This window comes from Myotis nattereri (assembly GCF_964212035.1).
Source record: "Myotis nattereri genome assembly, chromosome: 18".
Lineage (NCBI taxonomy): Eukaryota > Metazoa > Chordata > Mammalia > Chiroptera > Vespertilionidae > Myotis > Myotis nattereri.
Genome location: NC_138093.1, coordinates 2,060,835 through 2,087,911, shown reverse-complemented (window position 1 = coordinate 2,087,911; position 27,077 = coordinate 2,060,835). Strand labels below are relative to the sequence as shown.

The 27,077-nt window shown below is 54.2% G+C and overlaps 1 protein-coding gene across 2 annotated transcripts in view; it reads right to left on the bottom strand.

Moving 5' to 3' along the window:
- The window catches only part of SNX7 (sorting nexin 7), a 36,975-nt gene extending 10,360 nt beyond the window's left edge, over positions 1–26,615 (bottom strand). The window contains exons 1-8 of one of the 2 annotated variants that reach the window (XM_081111990.1): positions 26,444–26,615; positions 16,056–16,238; positions 13,675–13,785; positions 12,967–13,131; positions 12,307–12,505; positions 10,475–10,674; positions 8,615–8,701; positions 7,230–7,643 (exon numbers count right to left, since the gene is read on the bottom strand). In XM_081111990.1, the coding sequence (XP_080968116.1) occupies positions 7,479–7,643; positions 8,615–8,701; positions 10,475–10,674; positions 12,307–12,505; positions 12,967–13,131; positions 13,675–13,785; positions 16,056–16,238; positions 26,444–26,587 (1,254 nt within the window). In that variant the 5' untranslated portion in view covers positions 26,588–26,615 and the 3' untranslated portion in view covers positions 7,230–7,478. Of the gene's footprint in view, positions 1–7,229; positions 7,644–8,614; positions 8,702–10,474; positions 10,675–12,306; positions 12,506–12,966; positions 13,132–13,674; positions 13,786–16,055; positions 16,239–26,443 lie in introns of those variants that run through there. The other variant, XM_081111989.1, reaches the window with a different exon arrangement.
- Between the last annotated feature and the right edge of the window lie 462 nt (positions 26,616–27,077).

Below are 27,077 nucleotides of genomic sequence, written 5' to 3'. Positions count from 1 at the left end.
AGCAGAGGGAACAGGAAAGGGGTCCCCAGGAAACGCATGGAGGGGCAGATGGACCGCGAGCGGGGGAACTGGCTTTGGGCAGGGCGCGAGCCTGCAGGGAGCGGGGAGCCCGGGAAGGTGGGGAGCAGGGCCCAGCTGTGCTGCGGGAGGGTTCCCGAGTCCCAGGGAGGTGTGGGGTGCGGAGGGTGAGCAGGGACAGGAGGGGGGGAGGGAACCGGCCCACCTGCATGGAGCGATGGGGGCGCCATGCACAACGCGGAGTGAGGGTTCGGCTCATCCCGGCCCTCTCCCACCCTCTCGGCAGCCCTCTAGCCTGAGCGCGGGAATAAGGCACGGGCACAGCAATGGGCTGGCCCTCCAGGACTCACGCCTAGAAGGGGAGAGAACGTGGAGCTGGACAAGGGAAAGGTGCTGTGCGTCGTGAGCGGGCGCGTGTGAGGAAGGACAGGGGGTCCTTCCGGGCGGTCCCAGCCTGTGAGTGCGGGGACGGCGGAAGGTGACAGGGGAGCGGGCCGCCGCCAGGACCTGAAGTGGGGGTTTGGGTTTTAACAGAAGCCCATGGAACGACTGCAGAAGCTTCAGGAAGGGGCGGGGCAGCTGTATTCTCATTCGGGAACATGGACGTGAAAGTCCGAAAAACGAAGCCGGCCAAATGCTGCGAGGACCCTGTCCGCTTGACCCCAGCGGCCCGGGGTCGGTTCCAAAGAAAAACATCTCAATGCAGATGCCCACACGACGTGCACGTGGAGGAAATCATACAATTACAGTAGCAGATGCAGAAACCCACCAAGGACACCCGGCAGCCACTTAGGGCCCGACCTCTCCTCGCGCAGGAGGTGAGCCCGCCCTCCACCTGGTGGGACACGCACACAGGGGTCTCCCCAGGACGGGGCCACGCCTGAGGGGCAGCTCAGTTTGGAACATGGATGTATTTTCGTAAGCGCGGCCTTTGTAAGTACTGAAGGTGTTTGCATCCATTTTCTAATTTATGACACAAACAAAAAAAACCACAAGATACTTAGGAATAAATTGATCACAAGATGCAGAAGACCTTTTTGGAAAAAGCATTTTTAAAGTTTCTTAGGAGATTTCAAAGAGGACCAATACTTGGTGAGGTTTCCGAAAAACTAGTCTGTTTTGAATCTTCTGGCTCGTTCTCTTTTCATTTCAGCCTAAACACCAGCTCCTCAGATCGCCCTTCTGAGAACAGCATTTCCGTACAAACCGGTCGTGTTGCTGTCTGTCCCCGCCCACTGGTCCTTCCCTGTCACTCACGGAACCAGCAGTTACTTCACGGACTTGCCTCCTGTTGATGGACGCCGTCCTCTGGGCCTGCGTGTCCATCTTCCCACCCCATGTCCCAGTGCACACACTCAGTGGGAACTTGATAAATAATAGTATTTGTGGGAGGAATGAATGCTTTTGGAAAAATAAAATATTAGCAATAAATCAAGGCTCGTTTCCCTATTGCCTTTCCAAGGTTTATTCTCTTTTCTTTTAAATATTACAGAAACTTAGGCCCTGGCCCAGTAGCTCAGTTGGTTAGAGGGACGACATCTCGATATGTCAAGGTTATGGGTTCAATCCCCTGTCAGGGCATATATAAGACTAAATCAATGAACGTATCAGTAAGTGGAACAAGTCAATGTCTGTCTGTCTGTCTCTCTCTCTCTCATCAATAAATAATAATAATCCTATATAATAAAAGACTAATATGCAAATCCACCAAACTGTGGAATGACTGGTCGCTATGATGTGCACTGACCACCAGGGGGCAGATGCTCAATGCAGGAGCTGCCCCTGGTGGTCAGTGAGCACCACTCAGCCAGAAGCCGGGCTCATGGTTGGCGAGCAAAGCGGCAGTGGCAGGAGCCTCTCCTGCTTCCATGGAAGCGCTAAGGATGTCCGACTGATGGCTCAGGCCCACTCCCTCTGGGCTCCTGGACTGCAAGAGGGTGTAGGCCGGTCTGATGGACCCCCTCTGAGTGCACGAATTTCATGCATCAGGCCTCTAGTTAATAAATAAAGATCACAGAAACTTAAAATGGGCCTGCCCCTACCCCTAAAGGCACATATCACCGACGTTTTTGAGTAGAACAATACAATTTGATCATAACAGCTATTCTTACTGGGGGGGAAAAGCCTTGTTTTCTTTGTGAAACGGCTTCTCTGTTATTTCCTTTTATGGAATAAAATCAACCATCCTATTTATTCAAATGCTAAAAATCTCTCTGCATAACCAGGAAAGCCGGAACTGATCCTTTCGAAACGTTCTTGAAAATAACACGCCTAAATAAAAAGATTTCGAGGGGCCCTCCATCAGGAGACAATAGCAAACTCAAGAGCTGACAGCTCCCCTCCTTCACAGGCAGTAATTAAATTGCAGGGGGAGCCGAGAGCTCTCGGCGAGAAAGTGCTGTTATTTTCTGATTTGCGCGAGGGGAGAGGCGCGTGGGGAAATGAGACGCTTGGTGAGACAACGCCGCGGTGAGGCAGCCGTGCGATTGCTGAGCGGCACCTTCTTCGTCGACGGCACAATGCACACTTGTCTTCAACGCAGGAGCCTCTCTCCCGGCCGCCCCGGGTCGACTCTGTTATCGAAACGGAACGTGTACAGTAAAAGCACGCAAACTTTTTAAGAATGACAAGTGAGTCCTAAAATACCGCAAGTGTCGTGGACACGTCACCTGTCAAGCCAGGACCCTGACACCTTGAGCATCCCTCAGAAAGGGTCAGCGTGACTCCCTGTGACACTGGAGGTGACAGGGAGCGGCTGTTAAACGGCCCCATTTTAGGAAATGCTTTCCTTTGAGTCCTCTGCACAACAGAGCCCCCCCCCCCCCAATACATTAGACTGAAGAGGAGGCGTCTCTTGGTGCTTCTAGGAGTCCTCTTGATATACACCCTTGATTAAAGAATAATGTGCCCGGCCTGTGTGGCTCGGTTGGTGGATTGTCGGCCTGGGCCCTGAAAGGGTCCCCGGTCAGGGCACATGCCCTGGTTGAGGCTCGATTCCCAGCAGAGGGCATGCAGGAGGCAGCCGATCGATGTTTCTCTCTCATCAATTTTTGTCTCTTTCTCTCTCGCTTTCCCTTCCTCTCTCTCTAAAATCAACAAAAATGTATGTTTTAAAAAAGAATAATGTATCTGCTTAGAAAATTCAAGGTTTTTTAACCTCTTATAGATAATAATTTCCTCTATTTGTCCCTAAAGAGCATCATCTAAGCTGAGAAACACACTGTATTATCATAAGGTCGCACTGAGGTTAAAAATCATTCTGAAGCCAAAATCTGAGCTGATTTATTTTACAGAGCTTCTCAGGCTATACGATTTTGTCGTAAATTATTTTTATTTTATTTTGTACTTAATCCAGTATCTCACATATTATCTCATTAACATCCTCACAATACAGCTGTTGGGTAATTATTATTTTCCCCATTTTATTAACAAGAAAACGTAAGGTTTACTGAGGTTGAAGTGCCTTTTTTTGTAACTTCTTCTTGGAACCCAGGTTGTCTAACTTGGGGACCAACCCCCAGAAAAACCTTCCTCTCCAAGGCCCAGAGCTCCGTGTAATCCAAGGGCACTGACGCTGGGGTGGGGCACCCACCAGGGGACGCCGGCTCTGGTCTTTGTGGAGCAGAACTGCTGACTTTAGAAGCACCATTGAGACGATTCGTACCTTAAATCAGGGGTGGGGAATGCCCGGCCCGCGGATCAGATAGGGCCCCGGAAATCATTGGGCCTGGCCCTGCCACGGCATCAGGGGTGAGTTAATTCAGCGTCTGGCCACCTAGAGCATGCTGGCTTTTAAGCTGACCATTGTGTGTGGCCCGCAAATGATGTGATAAATATCCAAATGGCCCGTGGCAGGAAAAAGGCTCCCACCCCTGGCTTAAGTAAGTTTTATGATGCCATTATATAGTCTCTAGTATGTTATTCTTCTGGACTTTTTTCCTCTTATCAAAATTTTTACTGACACAAGCTCTACCTTTATGCACATTAATTCATCTTCAAACGTTTTTCTTCAAAGCCAGCATTATTAGTTCTGCACGTTCGTGGATAAAGAGTAATTAATGTCTGATTAAAGTTGCACAGTAAGTAACAGCATCCAAGCCCCCCAGGCCTCGGCTCCCAGTGTTACTGCTGCTCTGAGCCTCATCAAGTATTTACTGAGGCAGGGCTGGGGTGGAGAGAGAGAGAGAGAGAGAGAGAGAGAGAGAGAGAGAGAGAGAGAGGGAGAGAGATGTGAAACAGACCCTCAGGACACATTTCTTATGAACAAAAAGCCTAAATTAAAAGAGAAAATAAAGGAATTGGACCTATTTTTGAGTTCCTATAGGGGACAGCTGTTCAAGAATTCTATCTATAGTGGGCAGGACTCCCCAAACCACACCCCCACCTGCAGCACACCGTACGGAGGAGCTCTTCCATCCTGAGAAGAGATGACAGGGATTCTTTTTAAATATATTTCTATTGATTTCAGAGAGGAAGGGGGGGGGAGAGAGAGAGGGAGAGAGAGGGAGAGAGAGAGAGAGAGAGAGAGAGAGAGAGAGAGAGAGAGAGAGAAACATCAATGATGAGAGAGAATCACTGACCGGCTGCCTCCTGCACGCCCCACACTGGGGATCGAGCCTGCAACCCGGGCCTGTGCCCTGACCGGGGATCGAACCCTGACCCCCTGGTTCCTAGGTCCACGCTCAGCCCCTGAGCCACGCTGACGAGTGCTCAACCATCCTCTTTACTCATCCTGTTACTTCCCCCGCAGCAGGTAGGACAGTGGGAAGTGTTGCCGGAGACAGACACCGAGCTTACAGTGTGTCTTTGGGAACCACAGGCGACCACGTTCCGCTAGAGTCTCCCTGTCCTGCCCCCAACACTCGCCCCCGCAGCACGCAGGCCCCATTCGCCGCACTCCACGCCGACGGGTCCTCCCCGCAAACCTGGACCCGTACACGCACCCACGCCCCCGCGCACAGCTCACGGCGGACGGTTTGGAGGCGGCACAGCCTTTTCTCGCCCGCAGATGCCTCCTGGCGGATTTTCTGGGTCACAGTTGGCGTGAGTCAATTCCATGTTGTGTTCACGACAGACAAGCTGGTGTCTGCAGGTTCCAAAAGGCTCCTAACTGAACACACATTTCTGGGTCACGTCTCTCCAGGGAAAGATGTGGGCATAACCTTGAGAGCATGTGGAGTCCTTCACCTGGGGCTCCTGCCTGTCCATCGGCTGCCCCTGGCCCTGGGGCGTAAGGGGCGCCCACAGGTTCCCTCCGGGCGACTCGGCCAGCGAGACGGGGCAGCGCCGATGCTTTGGGACGCACCGATACAAAGACGCCAACACGAAGGGCCTTCTCCTCCCCCGGGGGCCATGTCTGCCATGGCCCTCCCTGCGGGCGAGTGTGTGCACACGGACACGTGTGTACCAGCGTCTCTCACACACGCAGGTGCGAACAGACAGAAGAGCGGCAGAGAGAGACAGATATTGGGAAATGAGGCCTATTGGAAGAAAGACATTCGCAAAAAGGTCAGGAGAGAAAGGTAAGAAAAAAATATCTGAGAACAGGTAGAGGCAACCTCTGCTCCGCTCCCCCCCCCCCCCCCCGCCCCAGCACACGCGCACATGCACACACGCGCACATGCACACGCACGCTATGTCAATATTATCATTTCTTTAAGGCGCAGCAAGCAGGCAGTGCTGCTCTGTGCAGGGTGCCGTCGAGAACATCAGAAGACGAACAGCCATTATTTGAAGATAAGAGCAAAATCCTGGCTCACAACTAGCATGTCACCCGGAGCAGGACCGGCTTGAATAAATCCGGTGTCTGTCTGTAGCTACTGAGCGCTGCTGCATGCAAATCCAGGCTGCGATGATCTGAGGGAAACGCGAGTTTATTTTCTGTCACATAAACACCCTGCCACCGCGATGGTGGCGCTTCCAGGCCCGACTCGCGGATTCCGCGCACATGTTGCTAAATGTCAAGCGTATTCGCGTTCATTCCTATCTGAATGCTGCCTTGAGTGAGCACGCTAAAGCGCCCATTCAGAAATAAGAATGAGGACACCACAAGCGGGAGCAGCATTAGCACCCGAGGCCCCTGCTTTCCTCCGGGGGCGGTGAGTGAATAAGTGTTTTCAAGCAGCTCTGCCTGGAGGACTCCTCACCGAAGGCAGAGCCCACAGCGCCCGCACCCCCGCGCCTCCCCCCTCGGGGCCATCGCGGGCCCCTGTCTCCACTGTCTCCCCCGGCAGATGTGGCTGTGACTCGGCAGAGTGAGCATCTTCTTCCTGGAGCTCATTGCACAACTCTCAGCTCCTCTGGCAACAGTGACGGCCGGCGCGTGTCCCAGGTCCCCCTGCTGTTTGCATAAAGGCTCCCACGCGGAGAAGTGGGGTAGAGAAGTCGAATGACCCTCCACGTTCAGTTCACCTTATCGGTCCCGTTCCCTGCCGGCAGCCGAAGCGACAATCCCCTTCCTTCGCACCACAGGCCCCTGGCCTGGCTCTTCACGCAGGCCAGTGCTGAGGTTCAGCCACGGGGCCTCTAGTCTCACCCCTGAGTGACCTCGACAAATCTCATCCCTTTAAATGCTGCCTATCTTCTAGCCACTCCCACACGTGTGTCTCCAGGTGGGTCCCTCCCCGTCCACCTGACACGCCCAACGCGACCTCTGGGGTGTCCATCGGGGTTCTATTTCCACCCAATGATTATGACTCCCTGGTCTCCGCCCGTCTTGGGAGAGCTCCGTCAGCAGCCTCCTCATGCTGAGCCGCTGAGCTGGGCTTGCAGGGGACGTCCCTCCCTCGGGGGACGGGGATGGAGCCTCTGAAGGCAGCCCCGGCAAGTCTCCATAGAGACGGCCCCGGGGTGGGCTCTAAAGCGGCCCTGCTTGAGTTGCCATGGTGAGCACCCGGGCTGGATGGCTCTATTCAGTTCTCTGCCAGGGTCGCCATGGCGACTGCAAAGGATGGCTCCTTCCAAGGACCTCACAAGGGTGCGTTTCCATGGTGATCCTATCCTGCATCTTTCTAAGCAACTTCCTTTCCGTTGTTCTGGGACCGATCGTGTCAGCTTCCTTCTGAAGGTCTCTCCCGACAATGCCATCCTCACACGTCGGGCTGCTGCAGTGAGGTCTACGCAAATGCTGCCACCCACAAACCCGCCACCCCTCCCTGCACGCTCCAGGAAGGCCCGCTCTGATGGCAACAACAAAGTACTCGCCATGTCTCCGCTTCAAATCTTAGTTGATTAAACGCATCTTACAGAATATCATGCAGATAATTAACGTTTCAAATTTCTCCACGCTTTCCACACAGCAGCTCGCTAGGTTAAAAAACCAACAAAAACTACATCCTGGACCCGGCAAACGCACAAATGGATCAGAAATACAGATGGGTCATTAGGTTATAATGAGACATCAAGGAAACTTTTATAGAAAAAAGACAAAATATTTGCAAGTCAAATGAAAAGTGCCCTTTTTAGGTGAGCGTGGAAAGCTGAGCCATGTGTGGGCAGCCCGTTCTTCTGTGACTCTTGCGACGGGATAATCCCAGCGACTTCCTGTCCGTGTTCCCACACACAACCTGAGCAGGAGCCATCCTGAACAGACGCTCGGCTTTTAGCGTCGTCCTCTGCTCCTGAAACTGTAAGGTGCTTTTTCTAGGATTTGGTCAACGGCAACATTTTACCTCACCGCTAATTTCAGTATCTTTAAAAATTATTTAACAAATAAAAGAATTCTACAGTGTAAAGGATAAGAATACTATTTCAGTACATGTTCCCCCCCTTCTTGTTCCTTCTACTTGACTCTTTAAATAAAATAAAAAGTTAAGCACACACACACACACACACACACACACACACCTTATTGAATGGGAAGGGTTCATCCTGGCTTGTGCCTCTGCTTTTCTGTGGTTCTCTCTCCTCTTCTGCCCACAGCAGCCCACCCCGTCCCACCCACACCCTGTCCGGGAGAATGAACTCGACTTTGAAACACGCACTCAGCCCAGAAAGAAACCCCGGCCCAGGACGCTGAGGGGAGTTCATCGCCCTCCCTAGTGAGGTCTCGGGGTTCTGCCCTATGGGGACTCCTGGTTTCCAGACTCCAACGTGGTCCCCGCAGTTTTCACCCATTCACCCACGAAATGCTCACTGCGTGAGCCGCGTACCCAGCGCGATGCTGGGGCTGAGAACACGTCAGGGAACAAATAAAAGTTCCCTGCCCTGAAGGTGCTCAGGTTAGACAAGGAGAGAGACAGAGGAAGAGCAGCAGGAAGGACATCATATCTTTTATAGGAAAAGGATTAAAACGAGGGACACATTAATGCAGGCTGGATGGGGTCATCATCCTATGGATTAATGGGGGTTTCAAGGACACCCCCACTCACCTGTCATTCATGTCCTCAACACTCACCTACATCCTTGGAGTGAAAAAAGACATTAACAAAGTCTCCTTCCTAGAGAACTCAACAGAAGGTATAGACATTTCGGGAGAAATTTTGGTGCCTTTGGCTGAACGCTTCAAAGCAAGCTGTAAGGGAGCTCTACGTGGCCAGGAAAAGTCTCAGATAAGCAATAAGTCGACACCATCGTATCGAGAAACGTGAATGCTCACCACGTCCGTGTCCGCCTTTTTGTAGGTCAAAGCTTCCGCCTTGGATTCCAGCTCTGCCTGGATGTGGTCTCTCCTCCTCATGACGCCCTTTGCGGGAAAACACAAGGACCTCGTCAGCTGTGCGTGCACGACGTAGACGTTTCGGGGTACCAGCAGCCACCACTCGGTTGGGGACAGAACGACTTTACAAATGGTTTTCCATCTCTAAGAGCTAAGCTGACAGCAGGCATTAGGAAAAGGCGTTTATAAACCCTCCAGCCTCCCAGGGCCTCTCTTGCTGGTGGAAGTACTTGAGGAGCCACTGTGGGAGGAGTAGCCTGGGCTCGCACAGCGATCCAGAAAGAGCCAGAAACAAAGCAAACAGAAGGTCAGGAGCACTCATCGGGAGGGTGTACCCTCGCGGCAGCTGGAGGCCACGAGGGCCACTCCCCGGAAGATACCCACCCTCCCTGGCTGCCCTGATCGACTCCCAAGGAATGGCTATCAGTCGGGGACGGAGGGACCCGCTGTGTGTGCTCACATCTCAGGGTTTTATTTTAGCTTCACGGGTGTAAATCTGAAGCAATGAGCCCAGCTCTGCAGGGAAAGCACGGCCTCTTCTCCCACCTCGTTTTCCTGAATCACCGGGATTCCCTGTTTGCGGCGTTAAGCTGCACACACCCGTGTGGGGGCACCTGCGTGCAGAAGTCATCGGAAGCTTGTCCAGTGTTTGCTGGTCTTTGGCCAGGCCTTTCCCTGGGCGACTCCCTTTCTTCCGAGACAGTCTCCTTAGGCTCGGGGGCACAAGGGCTCCTGTTATTTGCACTTATCTTTCCCTGCTTGTCACAGTATTTTTTATTATTTTTTTTTAATATCAGAGAGGAAAGGAGAGGGAGAGAGAAACATCCATATATGAGAGAGAATCATGGATCGCCTGCCTCCTGCGCGCCCCCTTCTGGGGATCAAGCCCGCAACCTGGGCCTGTGCCCTGACCGGGAATCGAACTGTGACCTCCTGGTTCATAGGTCAACGTTCAAACACTGCGCCCCGCCGCCTGGGCACTGGTTGCCACAGCATTAATCAAACAATAATGAAATTATAATAACGAACACAAGTGGCCTCCACAGGTTAAAGAAAACACTGCCTCAACCAGAGAGAGGTAAAGGACATACAGGAGAGGGGGCTTGAGGAGAAACAGGTCTCGCGGTGAGCTCGGGGCAGGGAAGCGCCCAGACACAAACACCTTACACGGGGAGGGAGGAGGTGGCTGTCCGTGTCCGAGTGAGAACTGAGAGGCGCTGGAGCAAAAGCGCCCGACGCCACTCAGTCTGGTTCCGTGCCGGTCAAACCGCCCTGACAACATGCAGGAGCGATGAAGAGTCCCCCTTGTCTAGAGAAATCAATACCAAGTTCAACCACTGGCCACAGATTCTTTTACATTCACTTCCCTGTGTCATTGCCATTAACACCAGGAACCCCTTCGCTCCTTTTTAAATATATATATTTTTTATTGATTTCAGAGAGGAAGGGAGAGATAGGAATATCCATAATGAAAGAGAATCATGGATCGGCTGCCTCCTGCACGCCCCCTACTGGGAATGGAGCCCACAACTCAGGCAGTGCCCTTAACAGGGAATCAAACCCTGACCTCCAGGTTCTTCCTAGGTCGATGCTCAACCACTGAGCCACACTGGCCGGGCGTCCCCTCTTTTGTTAATGTCTCCTTCCGCCCAGCACTGCATGGACGGGCGAGCAACACCATCCGTCCACGCGCAGGGTCCTGCTGGGATGGGAAGACGCGCAAAGGCAGAACAGCAGCGCCTTTCTGCAGCTCACACTCGGGTCAGGGCCGGAGGCCGGAGTGTCACGCAGGGGCCTCACCATGAGCATCTCGCTGTAGAGCACGTATTCGTGCACGACGGGGAGCAGGGCCTCGGACAGGCCGCACAGACGCCGCTCGGTGGCCTGGCAGCACCGGTCCAGGCAGCTGGCCACGCCGCCCAGCGTGTCCGCCAGGTCCTCTTCCGACTCCGACCACAGGGCATGAATGGGGCCGTATTCTTTCATTTCGTCAAAGTATTCTAAAAAAATAATAATAAGTCCTTCAGTTCACGGAAGTTTGAAAATTCCTGCTGACAGGCGTCCTGGCTGGGACGTGACTACGTCCGCTACCAGACACCTGCACCCGCGTCCCCAGCAACCTGACCGGAGACCAAACGCGCCGTCTTCTCCCTTCTCCTGCCCGCATGGCCCACTTCAGGGTAAGTGTTCCCAGTGACCTGAGCAGGAGTCTGGCCGCATCCTGGACTCACACCTGCACACTCAGCCAACCACCACTTCCCGCGTCCTCATCTTTACTATCGATCAGTCTTCACTATCCATCATCTATTTCTCCACCCACCCACCCACTTACCTATCCTGACTCCCATTACCACCTGCACCTCTACGCTGTCCTCCCCAGGGCCCCTTTCCCCATTTCCGCCACAGCATGTAAGCACTGAATCAGGAGGTCCTTGTATGACTAGACTTCATCTCGCCTCTGTGGATCCAACTCTTGTGATTCTCTCCCAAAGATATTTCAATTGAAGCCAAAAGAACGGCTCATGTATGACTATCTCATGTGTCTCCTCGCTCACACCCTGGACAGACCCCTCTGCCTGGTCCTCTGCCGTTTCTATCATCCAACAAACTCCTTTGAATCCTTTAAATCGCAGAGTAAATAAACCACTTCTGATTCCGTCCCAAAGGGTTCTTAGATGCTCTGTCCTCAGCCATGACTGTGTACCTCTGCCCACGCCTGTCATGACGCTACACCTGTCACCCCACGCCTGTGCCCGCCTGCGGAGCTGGCACGCTCCTAGGCCACCTGCTCCTTAGGGTCAAGTTTTACTTTTTTTTTTTTTTTAAATCTCAAAGCCCGATACAGTGTTCAATAAATATTTTCACATCGATGAAACAATAAATGAGTAACAAAAGGGCTCTTCAATGCTTGATGAGCCATTTATTCAACAGTTTGGATTTCATTTTAAACTCTGAGGACTTTCACATTTCTGCGTTCGGACTATCCACTCTCTGTGACAGCAGTTCATGGGAAGGAATGTATAAGCAGTGAGCATTGGTGCCTTTTTTTGGGTCTGGTAGCCGTGTAAGTAAAACCAAATTCTCTATATTTCATCATCTTCTACTCATTAGGGTTAGGTGTAATGTCACATTGCTCTAAAATAAACTATTATAATTTCAAAACTTGGTACGATGAAGTAAACTGAAAAATATTAAAAATGTTGAAAATAATTGCCTGTCTGGTGGGACTACTGTTTACACAGTTACTCTGACCGTGTTCATCACACCCGGAACCAAGAAAAAATCCCGAGGGCGAGGGCGGGCGCGGGCGCGGGCGCCAGGAGAGCAGGAATTTACAGGGCCCGTGACTCAGACCCTGGGTGCGGCGGTGCTGCAGGCAGGAGAAGGGGAGACAAGGCTGCGGGCAGGGAGACGGGGCTGCGGGCAGGAGACGGGGCCGCGGGCAGGGAGACGGGGCTGCGGGCAGGGAGAGGGTTGTTGCAGGCAGGAGACGGGGCTGCGGGCAGGGAGACGCGAGTGCGGAGAAAGGGCCCAAGAGAGGCGCCACCTCCACGCCGCCTCCCAGCCAGCGACTGGGAGGACCGTCAGGAACCGAACAGCTGGAAAAGCACACGCCCGGTGCTGCTACGTACCGCGCTCCTCCTTGTAAATCCTCTGGGATATCTTATCGATCAAATTTATTTTCTGGCTGAACGTCTCGATGAAGTCGTTCATTTCCGTGAACTCCTCGGGGCGGCTCCTCACTCCCCTCATGGACAGGGCGATGGCACGGGCCGTCTGGCCCATCTTGCTCAGCAGCCCCGGCCCCTGCTTCTTGTGCGACGACAGCTCCTGCAAACGGAGGGAGAGGGGTCTGCAAGGTGCAGGAAGGTGTGGGGTGTCTGTAGCGTTTGGAAGGAGACCTGGCCCGGAGCTGCACCTGAAGGCTATCCCTCCAGCGTTTAAAAGCCCTTAAGCCCTGGGTGGTGTGGCTCAGTGGATAGAGCACCCACCTACGGAGTGAAGGGTGCCAGGTTCGATTCTGGTTAAGGGCACAGGCCCGGGTTTCAGGCTCGACCCCCCCAGTGTGGGACATGCAGGAGGCAGCTGATCCATGATTCTCTCTCATCATTGATGCTTCTCTTTCTCCTTCTCCCTTCCTCTCTGAAATCAATAAAAATACATACTTTTCCAAATCCTTCGTAATTCCAGGGCCCTGCTGCCTGGCTTACGAATTAGGCCAACAAGGGGAGGGACGGCCTTCTGTCACACAGACAGGAAAGCGTTACGCGAGTATAAATCCAAGGCGTTACCCCAGCCTGGGCGGTAAGGAAGACTTTGAAGTCTTCGCTGAACGTCAAGGTTGGATGGTCGGCAATTCGGTTCAAAAACTTATTCAGGGCCCTCCTGCGCGTCTCGATGAAGTCGTCGTTGAAGCGCTCCACCATGCCCTTCACCACGAACTTCTCCGGCAGCGGCTGCGGCAACAAGAAACACGCCGGTGAGCGCGCACCTGCCCCAGGAGGCAGAGGGGGAGGGAAATGCCACCCATGCCCGTTTACAGGCTGTTGGAACACGCCACCATCTCACAAAGATACTTTAAAGATGCGCAATGCCAAGTCCAACACGACAAAACGGTAACGTGAAACAGGCAAAGAAGCAAGCCTGGCCCGGCCGGCGTGGCTCGGTGGCTGAGCGTTGATCACAGTGCAATTCCCGGTCCGGGCACAGGCCCGGGTGGGGCCCCGATCCCCAGTGTGGGGTGTGCAGGAGGCAGCCGGTCCGTGATTCTCTCTCATCACTGACGTTTCTCTTTCTCTCTCTCCCTCTCCCTCCCTGAGATCAATACAAAAATATTAAAAAAGCAAAAGCAAATCTGTAGTTAGGTGGAAACGTTTAAAACGAATGTTTCCAAGGTGAATGAATTACACGAACAGAAAGGCCTGGAACCTGGTGGCGGGCATGTTCACAGTTCACAGGACAAGGTGGCGGCCGTTCTACGGAAGACGGGGCCTACCTACCGGGATGATGAGAGTGGGGTGGGCCTCCTCGAGCTTTCCCTTGAGCCACAGGAAGTCCTGGTACCGCCTCCTGACTTCGAATTCGCTGGAGTCGAACTCCCCGCGTGACGTCTGCAGGAGGAAGCAGCAGACAAGCAATGCGAGGCCGGCCACGCCGCGGCCGGTCCGGACACCCGGGCTCAGCGGGCCTCACTGCGCAGCCGCAGTGCACGGGGCAGGGGGAGGGAGCCAGCTCCCCGCATGGCCAGCAGGAAAGCAAACCCCACGCCGGGGTTCCAGACCCACACGGGGAGTCTGCGTGCGAGGCCCCTCTGCCTCCCACAGGCGCGGCCACCCGCGGGCGAGTGCGTCCTGCACTGAGGCTTAAACACGCGTCTCTTCTCAGGAGATCGGGATTCAGGACGGGGGGCAAGTCCTGTCAGTGCCGTTTGGGAGAGAAGGGAACACAACCGAAAAAAAACGTTTTGCTGGAATGTGCTCGAACCAACTGCTTGGCTAAAATGTGCGTTTGGTATGCGAACATTCTAGCATTTGACAGAGTGGTTTTACCCACTGTTTTAAACATGTTATTAAAGGAGATTTGATGTGGAAAGACAATGATCCCGTCGTTCTCAAGGGATTCTATTTTGAGTCATATGCTGAACTCCTAAAAATTAAGCAAATATCTTAAAATATCTCTTCTCAACAAACCAAAAAGCTACGCCAACATGGGTATAATAGCAGCCTCGCTTCTACTGCCGAATCCTGAGCCAAATACAAAAGTAGACCATCTAATGCATGTGCACCTCTCGGGAACACAGCCACTCCCACCAGCATCTTATGTAGCTGAATTTTGCATATTAAAAATCACACACAGTCATAGGAAGCTTGAGATTTTCTGGAGTAAGAATGGAGTAACACATGGCATGCCTATCCCACACTCACCCCCACAGATAAACACAATTGTAGAATTCAGCAGCTCGAGCTAAGCAACCTTAATTGCTGTAAAATAAGGCTCCCCTAAGCTACACTTTCCAAGATTTATTCTTTTAAAATGCATGTTTAGAATATCTCCCAATGTAGCTCAGTAAAACATTCCCTTTTTAGTGGAAAAGGTAGAGATAAGTGAGATGCAGAAATCTAAAGAACTAAATGCTCACAGAACACTAAAATCTTAACTGTTATGCAAAAAGGCACAGGTTATAGGAATGCTAAAAATAGGAAAACTAAATCTAGGAGAGACAGTTTAACAATGTAAATGAGTTGGTATGTGGACATACATATGCAAATATATACACATGAACATACATACGCACACAAAACATAGTGTAGAGTCACTCATGAAAATATATTTACTGAAGTTTGGCAGGTGTGGCTCAGTGGCTGAGCATCAACCTATGAACCAGGAGGTCATGGGTTCGAATCCCGGTCAGGGAACAAGCCCAGGTTGCGGGCTTGATCTCCAGTGGGGGGCAGCTGATCAATGATTCTCTCTCATCGATGTTTCTATCTCTCTACCCTTCTCCCTTCCCCTCTCTCTCTAAAAAAAATAAACTAAAAACATCTTTTAAAATATGTCCATATCTGTACCTATGTATTGAACAACTGTGTAGCCAGCACATATGCACAGGTTCATTACCAATTACTAGAGGGGCAAATTGGCCTAACTACTAGTGAAAATGAGGACACGCAGAACCTGGGCAGTTAACACTGCCTCAAGACGTCCTCAAGAACCTCTCACCCTTTCAGTAACCCTCAGACGGGAGGAAGGCACCAGATCAAGTCACGTGACGGTTGGTCTGCCCTCGCCACTGTTAGGGGCGGAGAAGAGCGAACTTCAGGTGGTAACGGGGTGAGGACAGTCCCCAGGGCGGGTGTTCTTTCTCCCTGCCGGGCGTCCCCTCCCCCAGAGAGGCCGCAAGATCTACAGTGGATCGGTCGAGGAAAACCAGTGCTGCCAGCCGGGCTCACGTCATAACTCAGCCCCGACGACAGGGACAGGGTCACTGCCCAGTCTGAAGTGGCCCACGGGGGCCATCTGAGCACGGGTACACGCTGCACAAGGGGGACGATGGCCGATCTCCAGCTCAGCAAGAACGTGTGTTCTAGAAAGTGAACTCAGAGCACAGATAACTCTTCCAACCTAAAACACAGGTTCCCCTGGGAGCTGCTTTGTAAATGTGTAGTTTTCATGTCTTCCCGTAAAAACTTGGGTACCTGGAGTTCGGGACTCACGGACTCAGGCGAGCTACACCCCAAAGTGCAATATCTTACCCAAAATGGTTAAAAAACAACAGATAAATTCAGCAAAGACCACGTGATGCTGAGTTTGCGGTGAGCAAGATGCACGTCCGAAGCCCAAGGACAGCCACGTGCTCGGGAGGCCGGCCTTCCGTACGCACCTGGGTGGCGACCCTGTAAGTGATGAAGGTCTCGATGGTGGTCACGTGGCTCTCGGGGTCGTCGACCGTGATGAAGAGATCTTTCAAGTCGGGCTCATCCTCAAACTTGACCTGGTTGATCATCGACAAAGGGGACGTCGGCATCGTCGGGCTTAAAGAATTCATGTCCATCAGGGAGGCGTCCTGAGGAATAAACCGTCAGCTGTTAACATCTACAGGGAGAACAGGCAGAGCCTTCTCTTCCTCAGGTTCCACGCGGTTCATGAGACACGTCAAGAACGAGGCGGGCAAGGGACTCCCGGTTCACCAGGCACGTGGTTCACCCGGGCACGTGGAACATGTATTTCTATCTCAGCTTCCTCTCAAGACCCCACAGGTGTCAGTGAAGAACGACACAAATAGATAAAAACCAAACAGGACCCAAAGGCACAGGCCCTCGGCGTAAAAGAAGAAACTGCGCACAGCTGCCATTTCCGGAAGCTGGAGGCCGGACTGCGGAGGGGTGGCGGGGACCCCGGCCAGAGGGAGCTGAGAAGCAGCCCCGAGGGGAACCGGTGGCCACGAGGACACGGACGGCCCCTCACGACCGAGAGCCCCGGAGGCTGGGACTGGCGTCGCGGACAAAGAGGGCGGGCACAGCTGACCCCGGAGGGGGCCTGAGAAGCTAATGCCCAACCACCACCAGCACGGAGTGGTGGGCAGGTGAGCGCGCTCCGCTGCGCAGAGAACTGCGCTCCCTTTCTGGAGGGCCTGCTCTCCAGGCACCACGAGGGACCGGGGCAGATGGGCCCTAAGAAAGCACAGGACCAAGGCCGAGTCCCACACCCTCCATGGAGGGGACCCGCCCGCTGCCTCACTGGCCCAGGAATGTGGGCGGCCGACCCTTCCAGCCTCTGCTCATTACCCGTGCGTGCTGCGTGTCCACTCAGCTTCATGGCCCAGCGATGGGCGGGGGGGGGGGGGGGGAGGGAGGCAGAGGGAGAGAGCTGGAGGCGAGGGGGAGGGGAGGGGGACGCAAGATGCACTCAGTGCGCATGAACTTAAAGTGATACCAAAACAGCTGAAAGGGATTCCAGGCGTTGGAATTGCTGCTGCTGAACTTCATGGTTTTAGCATGAGCCTCGGTATTTCCAAACAGTCTAAAATAAACATGTATCTTGAAAAGAATATTAAAACTGTTAGAGTCAACAGCTTTACGCCGTGTTCGGAGACGGAGAAACCACTGTGACAGATGACAGGCGCCGTCCAGGGCCGTTTGGGCAGAAACCCTGGGGCACATTAGATTTTTTTTCTTAACTCATCCAAGTGGCGCAGTGACATAGGAAGTGTAAAAATGTGTTGGGAGCACATGGAAATGGATTGTCCGACTAAATCATGGGATGCTAAGACCATGGAATGCTAAGCAGCCATTCAGAACCAGAGGTTCCAGTCTGGCCGGCGTGGCTCAGTGGGTGAGCGTTGACCTATGAACCAGGAGGTCACGGTTCGATTCCCAGTCAGGGCACAGGCCTGGGTTGCCGGCTCCATCTCCAGTAGGGGGCGTGCAGGAGGCAGCTGATCCACGATTCTCTCTCATCATGGATGTTTCTCTCTCTCTCCCTCTCCCTTCCTCTCTGAAATCAATAAAAATATATTAAACAAACAAACCAGAAGTTCCAAATAAATGTGCGATCAGTGTCCCAAATCTCTCTCAACAGCCATTTCATTGAAAGGGGGGTATTTAGCCGACATGTTTTGGGTTGACGGGCAAACGTTCTTTGAAAGTCACTGGCAGGGTCCCCGACCACATGCCCTGGCATTCCATGCAGTCACCCCGGAACTCCCCACCCCTCCTTTCGCCCACGCCTCATTCAGCATTCTACTTCTCCTGCTAAGATGCGTCCTTGTGTGGCGTGGGACGCTCGCCATTCCAGGGAGTGCAGTGTGGTGTCGAAAACACAGGCTTCCGTATCGAGCACAGAAAGAAAATCACAGGCTGAGCTTCAGCAACGCCCCACATTCCCGCAGAAGGATCTGAATGACTATGAATCACTCAAAAACATTCTGAGCCCTGGCTGGTGTGGCTCAGTGGATAGAAAGTCGGCCTGCGGACTGAAGGGTCCCAGCTTCGATTCTGGTCAAGGGCACATGCCTGTGTTGTGAGCTTGATCCCTAGTGGGGGCCTGCAGGAGGCAGCCGATCAGTGATTCTCTCTCCTCATTGATGTTTCTCTCTCCCCCTCTTCCTTCCTCTCTGAAATCAATAAAAATATATTTTAAAAAAATTCTTAAAGTCTCAATAAAACTGATTATCCAGTGTTTGAGAGTCACTTTAAAAAAAAAAAAAAAGGAAATATGCTGCTAATACCTAAAGGGTTTGCCCTTGGACGTGAGTGAAGGAAATGTGTTTGAGAAGATCCAAAACAGCACTTCACCGATGGATGACTCTCCTCATTGATGTTTCTCTCTCTCCCTCTCCCTTCCTCTCCCTGAAATCAATAAAAACGTATTTAAACACACACAACAAACAAACAAACAAAAACAAGCAGGGGTCTGCCAATCTCTAACTACTCAGGAGATACACACTGAAGACCCAGGTGGGAGGAGAGAGGACACGTCTAAAGCGTCCCTCCTTCAAGCCCTCGCTAACACGCCTCAGGGGCATCGCACAGACACTCCACAAGGTACTCTGGCGGCTCGGAGCCGCCTGCACACGGCTGTTTTCTCCCCGCAAGGAGAGGAACTAAGAAACCAGTGTGCGAAGTGTGACCAACAGAACGCTGGCCTGAAAAGGCCGAGAGAACAGAACTGCCGATGCCCCGAAGCCGGTGCCCGGAGACGTCTGGTGGAAAAGCGACGTCCTGCGGAAGGAGCCGGAGCAGCAGCGAGGCGGAAGGGGCACGCATCTCGGTGGGCCTACACTTAGACTCCGGAGCTGTGTTTTGGTTTACGACTCCTTCCAACCCGCCTGCTTATAATAATAATAAAAATGAGACAGGCTTCTGCGGACACTGCGGACCGCGTGCCTGGGGATGTCGGTAAAGGGGCAGGCGACACGCCAATGATGTTTAACACTGTTCCGCGCTGTGGAGTATCCACACCCTCCTATGCATAGACCATCATGAATTCATCCATTTTTGTGTTCCCATTTTGCAACTGCGTTGCCTGGAATGTACCTGGACTTCCTCGGGTTTTGTGTACTGCGAGGCTATACCGGCCATAGAAATTGTTCACATAACTTTATTCTACAGGATTTTCCCCTTCGACAAAAAAAAAAAAAAAAAGGCACATTTTTAAAAAAGTCTCTGTAGTCAGGCGGAGCTGAACTTGATTCAAGCGTAGACACATACCACCTGTGCGAACCTGGTCACGTCACTGCACCTCCGAGCTGGGACGGGAGCGGAGTAGGAGAGGATAAAAGTGAAGCACCCATGAGTCAGTGTGATGCGCACGTGGCCTGCTTGAAGGCTTGCTGCGCGTTATCTTACGTGAAACTCGCCACGACCCAGCGCAGTGTATTCTAATGCCAGCCGTGAAAACCAGCCGCACCTTCACGCAGGAACATAGGCGCCTCACAGGCGAATGTTAGGGGAAAGCAAAGCAGAGGAGAATGTGAACTCACTTTTAAATATCCTAAAGCAAAAGATCCCAAATGGCATAAATCCTTAAAACACACTGCTTCGAGCTACATATATAAACTGTATGAAAACCACACAAATGATAAAGTTCAGGTTCTCATTTTCCTTCAAGCAGAGGAGCGAGCGCCTTGGGGAGGGCCACCCAGGAGCATCAAAACGTGGATTATGGTTTCTGTCCTAAGCCGAGTCCCGGGAACATGGACGCGAGTTTTATTATCCTATTACCAGGCGTCTGCAAACATTTCACAGAAAGGGCCAGACAGGACGTGTGGGCCTAATGGGCCACCTGGTCTCCGTCACCTTGGCCACGGTAGTGGCTGCAGTCACAGGCGGCACACAGACCAACAGGTGTGGTGAACGCCAATAAAACCTTATTGGCCCCTACTGACCGCTACATGGGGTACAGATGTTACGCAGCTATTTAACATACGGACAGGCAGGATGCACATATGCTTCGATAGCTATGCTTTTGTGTGCGTGAGAATGTTCTACAACGAAAATCACTTTAAAGGTTTTAAAAATCATTACAAGGGTAGGATCCAATAGAATAAGGACATATTCTTGACGGTTGAAAATGGCGCATGGATTTTCTTTTCGCAGTTTTCTCGTGGAACTTGGACGCAGTCGTCCTGACCACTGCCAGGGAGGCGGGAGGTGCTAGTAAGCTCGCTCGATTCTAGCACCTGCGTTTCTTCTGGGGGCTTTTATTCTTACCCTCAGACACGCACACACTCACTCACTCACTCACTCACTAATGAATGTTTAAACCAGGTCAGTGCAGGTGGCTGCATGTGAAGCAAGAACAAGGAACGGACAAGTAAAATGTGGCGGCTGAAAGGCAGGCAGGGCTCCCTCGTACACGTAACATACATGTAACATGCGCAGCTATGCTCTGTTCCTGCATGCCAGAGCTTCTCAAAGCCACGAATGCCAAATCCACCGGGAGGGGCTTCCTGAACTGGCCTGGGGTCCTGGGGACACAAGGAAACAGCCGGTGGTGGCTTCAGTGATGACTAAGCGGAGCTGGGAGGGGGGGGCGGGGGGGAGGGAGGGGGGTTATTACTCAACGCAGAGCTCCCCACGGGGTGGAAAGTGTGACTGTGGACATGCAGACGGGAATGCAGCTGGGAATGCAGACGGCCGGCCGGGCTGGGTGGGCCCCGGGCCTCCAGGGGCGGCCCCACCGAGGCCAGCCGCGCCCGCACTCCAGGCGCATTTCTGCGGGACCTGATACTCACACTTGGGTCTGGAACGCCAGGAATGCCCCTCCCTGTCCTCAGCAGCCTGGCAGGCCTCCGTGCGATGACTCACGGGAGCAGAGCCACACACACACACACACCACACACACACACACACAGCCTCTACGGAACAGCCCAGAGCCTGGGCAAGCCCAACAGCCCGGAAGCACCGCCGTCGAAGGCTGTGTCCATGAAAAGGGCCTCGCCGCCTGCGCTGGGCCTTCACGGCGCCTCCTTGACTCCATGGGGTTTTCCCACGGTTTCCACCCGGTTCGTCTGAGTGGTCGTAGGTCTGTCCCCACCGCCCTCTCAGGCTCTCACCACGCAGCCTCCCTGGGGGAGGACCAGCTCCTTCCATGGAGATGACGCCCCGAAGCTCGCCGCGCACACGCAAAAGGGACGCTGCGCAGGTGAAATCGTTCACCTTAAACGCCGCCAGCCAGTCCTGCGATTCCTAAGGGCCCGGCCCACGTGCCCGCGTCATCTCATCAGCCCTCCCTGCAGCCGGGGGACGGGGGACGGGGGACGGGGGTGGGGGGGGGGGGGACGGGGGGCGATGGGATCGCCATCACCTGCACTTCACGGACAGCACCTGCCGTCGGTCGGAGTGACCTGGTCCTCCCCGCACCGCTTCTGTCTCAACCAGCGGAGCAAGGCCCCACGGCCACTCCCCTCCCCCCGCCCCAGGCACACGGGAGCACCTCCCCTCACAGCTTCTCTTCATTGAACAAACGCGCATCCCCTATCGCCACCATCCCACATCGCCAGCGTCAGCCCTGGGCACAGCCTGACCGAGCCTGACCTAGTGCCCGCTCCCAGGAGCTCACACTCTGGGGAAGGGGGAGCGGGGGAGTGGGGGGGCGGGGGGAGAGGGTCGCTAATAGACAAGGAAGCACAGGAAAGCAGTTCCAGCCAGAACCAAGTGTTGGCCAGCGAGGGAGCGAATCCGGAGCCGTGCAGTGGGTGCTGGGGTGCAGGGTGAGGGCGGGGCCCGCGGGAGGCAGGGCCAGCTGTCAGGGGAGGGGTCTTCAGGGAGGGCCGTGGAAGGAGCCGGCCACGGGAAACTCGGAGGGAAGGAGGTGCCCATCCGGGAACCGCCAGGCCTGAGGCAGGATAAACGTGGTGCCCCGAAGTCCAAAGGCGGGCATCTGTGCCCCAGCTGGAGGGCTTATTTATTTATTTATTGTTGTTGATTTCAGAGAGGAAGGGAGAGGGAGAGAGAGAGAGAAACATCAATGATGAGAGAGAATCACTGATCGGCTGCCTCCTGCACGCCCCCTACTGGGGATCGAGCCCAACAACCCAGGCCTGTGCCCTGACGGGGAATCAAACCTGGGACCCTTCAGCCTTCTGGCCGATGCTCTACCCACTGAGCCACACCCGCCAAGGCGGCTAGAGGTCTTCAGAATCAGTGCAGATGAACACAGTGAGGATGGTTTTTCTAGGTCTGAAGATCCGCACACCGAGAGGTGGCCTTTAGCTTTTGGTCACACATAACGAGGCTTTTATTTTCATTCTGGACAGAATGTCGGCTCCTAATGTGTCGTTTTACATGATGAAGCCCTGTTTTTCACTTCAAAACTTTATTTCTTATATGAAAAACTAAATCCACAACTAAAACAGAAAACAATTACGACAAAAACAAGCCTAAAATGTTAAGCTACATGAAAGAAACGGCACAAAAGCACGCCTGTGGCCCTAACCGGTGTGGCTCAGTGGCTCGAGCGTCAGCCTGTGGACTGAAGGGTCCCAGGTTCGATTCCAGTCAAGGGCATGTACCTTGATTGCGGGCACATCCCCAGTGGGGGGTGTGCAGGAGGCAGCTGATCGATGTTTCTCTCTCATCGATGTTTCTAACTCTCTATCCCTCTCCCTTCCTCTATGTAAAAAAAATCAATAAAATATATATATATTTTTAAAAAGCACGCCTGTGTGTGATCCCGGGTGCAGGTATGCTAACCCCTGGACACAGACAGCGGCGTGGGGAAGGCCGGGGCGGGTGGGGGGGAGGGGGCTGGAATGGGTCAGGATGGGGGGTGGGAGGGGGCATCTGTAATACTTTCAACAATAAAGATACACTTAAAAGAACACATGGCCACGTCTCTCTCTCTCTCAGGGCGTTTACAGCCACAATACTAAATTGCCCTGTAGCTTGGACAGCTTTGCTGGAGACTGAAGCCTCCTGCGGTACCTCCCGGAACCTTCTCCTGGACCATGACCGAAAGCACACGTGTCTGTAGCTTTGGGGCCCGCGCTGGAAGCCAGGCCTTCTGAAGAGGAGCCTGGTAATGAGGAGAATCGCACCTGTGACCCCAGCTTCCCACGCGCCCCGGGTCTTCTCTCCCGTCACGGCCGCCAGTTCCGTTAAAAAGGTGGCCAATCAGAGCTGTCATTCACTGAGGGCCAGTCAGCATCGCGGCGCTGGGACCGTTACCCTGCTCTTTCAACGACTGCTTCTTCCACGCCTCGTCTTCTTTGGGAAGAAACAGAGTCCATTTGTTTTATTGTAACGTATTCTTTTCCTCCAAAGGAGAACCTTTTCCTCTAGCGGCAGAGAAATGGGCCCCTTCGGTCTGATTCCACTTGTCGGCACCCTCCTCTCTCGGGCCCAGTTCTGACACCATCTCACGCTATTGTGGTCATTGTTCCCTTTTTCTTTTCCTGAATCATCGGTGATACGGGCCCACCTTCCAGCAGCGAGGCGAGATCTTTTAAGGCAAGTTTCTGTGTCGCCCTGTGGTCCCCGCCTGGGCCTCCTGTTCTCCTCGCGGGACGAGTTGAGAACTTAGAGCAAGGCCTCCCTCGTCGCACGCTCCCTCTCTGCTCCCTCTCTCCGAGAGTCATGTTGCCGGCTCGGGTCTCCGCCCCATCGCCCACCTGGACCCCAAGAACTGAATCTCGCTTTCCTTTTTCCCCAAAGAATCCTTAGCACAGCGTCTTATGTAAAAATACTTAACATGGACTTGCCAGGTACTTGTACTATACTGTGGGGGGAAAAGGTGCCGGCCGGCGGGGCTCAGTGGTTGAGCGTCGACCCATGAACCAGGAGGTCACGATTCGATTCCCGGTCAGGGCACATGCCCAGGGTTGCAGGCTCCATCCCCAGTAGGGGGCGTGCAGGAGGCAGCTGATCCACGATTCTCTCTCATCACTGATGTTTCTCTCTCTCTCTCTCTCCCTTCCTCTCTGAAATCAATCAATCACTATATATATACACGAAATACTAATAAGTCAAAGATTCTGCTCTTAAATAAGTGTCTGGACAGGAGCAGGGTGCACATTCACTAAGGGAGTAAGGGTGGCAGCTGTCCATGGGAACTGAATGTGGCCCTCGTGGATGTGAACGCACGAAAAGGCAATGTTCCTTCCTTCAGAAGTTCCTGATGCCACCCTGGAGCGGGCTGGCCACAGGACAGGGAGAGGGAGAGGGGGCGGGGAGAGAGAAAGAGAGAGAGAGAGAGAGAGGGAGGGAGAGCGAGCAAACAGAGAGGGCTGCATCCATGTGCCTGTCTACCTCCCTGGTTCAGGGTTGGCAATGCCAGCGCACTGGAGCATACGCGGCAGCTACTGTGAATGCTTCCCGGGCGCCTCAGACGCTACCCAGCATCATGTCTTCCCGGAGCCTAAGGGCCAGGTGCCCGCAGACTAAGAGCCACAGGCGGTGCCTAACCCTCCCAGGTGCCTGACGGGGAGCAGGAAACAGGAATGAGTGGGGGGGGGGGGGGACAGGGGCGGGGCTGAGGCTTCTGTCCTCTTAAGAAAATGCAAAAGTGCAGAGACAAGATTCGGTTGAAAAACAAATGTTTTGCTAGAATGAAAAAGAAGCCTCCACCGGGCTCGGCCACGGAGCCCGAGAAGTCGCCGTTCTGCCCGACAGCTGCCGGCAATGTAAGGGAAAGGCGGACACAGAAATGGGCCCTTTATTTTTCTCTTACTCCTCTCACCTCCTTCACCCAACCCCACGCCCCTCCTCCTGACGGCTGCCAGTCTGTTCTCTGTACCCAGGAGTCCGTTTCTATTTCGTTCGTCAGGTTAGCTTGTTCACTGAGCCCACACAGAAGTGAGGGCTCACGGTGCTCGTCTCTCTCTGGCTGGCTTACTTCCCTCGGCATAAGGCTCTCCAGGTCCCTCCACTGCTGTGGCAAAAGGTCAGATGTCACTTGAAACCCGGATGGTTTCATTAACCAGTGTCACCCTAATACATGCAACACAAACACGAAATACAGAGCGGCCCCTGGCTGCACCCTGCCCTGCCCTTCCTTCCCTTCCCTCCTAAGCCACCCACAGCCCCAGTCACAGCCCACATCGCCAGGGGCGTGAGCCATCCCACACCTAAAGCTCCAACTCCATTAGCTTCGCCTTCGATCGGCCTCTACCACAGGGGCTCATGCGAGGGGGCTGGGGCGCTGAGAATCTGGGACAAGAAGTCACGAGACAAGTGCAAGAGGATCCCAGGGGACTGATACTCAGGTGCCACTCCCATCACCGGGCCCCTCCCAGGCTGGAGTGTCCCAGGGCAGAGCCTTAGGCATATTCCTAGACTAATAGCACCTCCCAAGGCAGCCAAGGCGGCCAGCTACACGGGAAAGGCAACTGACTTCAGCAAGAGCACACAGCTGAACCCGCGGACACCTGGCCTGCAGCCCTGCCCACCCTTATGTATTTCCCCTGACACTGGTTTTCCTCTGTGGGGTCTGAGTTTAACTGGTCACTTTCTAATTTCAGTCGCTCTCCCACAGTAAAGCAATGATCCATGTGTTGCTTTATCTAACACCTCAAGGCAACATTTACCTACTTCCCAGGCGTCTTAGCCATGAATACAGTGTTGTCATCGCTTCTACCCTGGGCAGCGAGGTGAGAAACTGGGGTGACATTCAATGCCTCCCGCCAAGAAAGACATTTCTCTTTACAAGTAGCAATTGTATCCACAGTCCACACACACAGCAGTCCACCACGAACCGAGTGGGTTTCTCTCCACCTACACCAGACGTTAGAGGGCCTGGGGTCCCAGATGTGCCCGGGAAGGGCAGACACGGTGGCTGGGGTTGTGGGGTTGTGGGGGGGCAGGCGGGTGTCTGGGATCCTGGGCTCCGCAGGGGAGCTTCCTGTTGGACCCAGGAACCGCCCCCCCCCCCGAAAGAGGGGGCTCCCTGGCACCTTTCCCTGGGGACTTGAGACGCACCTCGGGTGTCCCCAAGCCCCAAATCCGCAACCGGCCACAGGAAATCAAAAGTAACTTCTCCGGACTCCATCTCCCTCCCAGAGGGCCGGTCGGGCTGCAGCCGCAGCCGAAACCAGTCTGCGAGGGGCGGGGAGCTTGGCGCCACCGCCGCGGGGTTTGGCCACCGTCCCCAGAAGTCCGCGTCGGGGAAGAAGGGAGGAGATCCGAGGGGGGAAATCACAACTTTGCAAACTCCTCGGAGCTACGGCCCTGCCCGCGGCGGTCAAAGTGCAGGCGGCGGCGGCAGGGGGGGGGGGGGGGACCCGCCCGCCTGCACCCCAGGGCGCGGGGACGGCCCGGGGCGCGCGCTCACCTTGCTGAACACCTCCAGGTCGTCCTCGTCCCCGTCCAGGGCCAGCGCCTCGGCCGGCAGCAGGGCGCAGGGGCTGTCCCCGCCGGCGTCCCCCGCCGGGGGCCCCGAGGAGCCGCGCGGAGCCGCGGGGAGCTCGCCCTCCATCCCGGGAGTGCGCCCGCCCCGCCGCCCTCGCGCCGCCCATTGGCTCCCGCGCGGCCCGGCCTCCCGGCTCCAGCCCGGCCGCGCGCAGACGCGGAACCGCCGGCCGGCCTCCCTGGCCCGGGGCCCGGAGGGGCGGAGGGACGCCGAGGCCGAAGATCCGAAGATCCGGAGGTGGGCGCGGGCCCTGGCACCGCCCCGGCCGCCCGGCCAGGTTTCTGTGTGCGCGGGGTCCCGGCGCGGAGAAGCCGATCCTGTATTTGCTGGCCTTGCCGGGGCGCCTTTCTCTGGCTGTGGTTTTGGACTCTTCCTGGAGCGAAGGCAAACAGAAAAGGAAAGACGTGCCCTGCTGTTACAGTAATAAGTTTAGTTGGTGTCGGTTAGCATAAGCAAACTCCATTGTGTATTGGAGTGAATTTAAACTTTACTTAGAAGAGGAACTACCTTTGTGTGTGTGTGTGTGTGTGTGTGTGACCCTGATAAGTACCTTGTA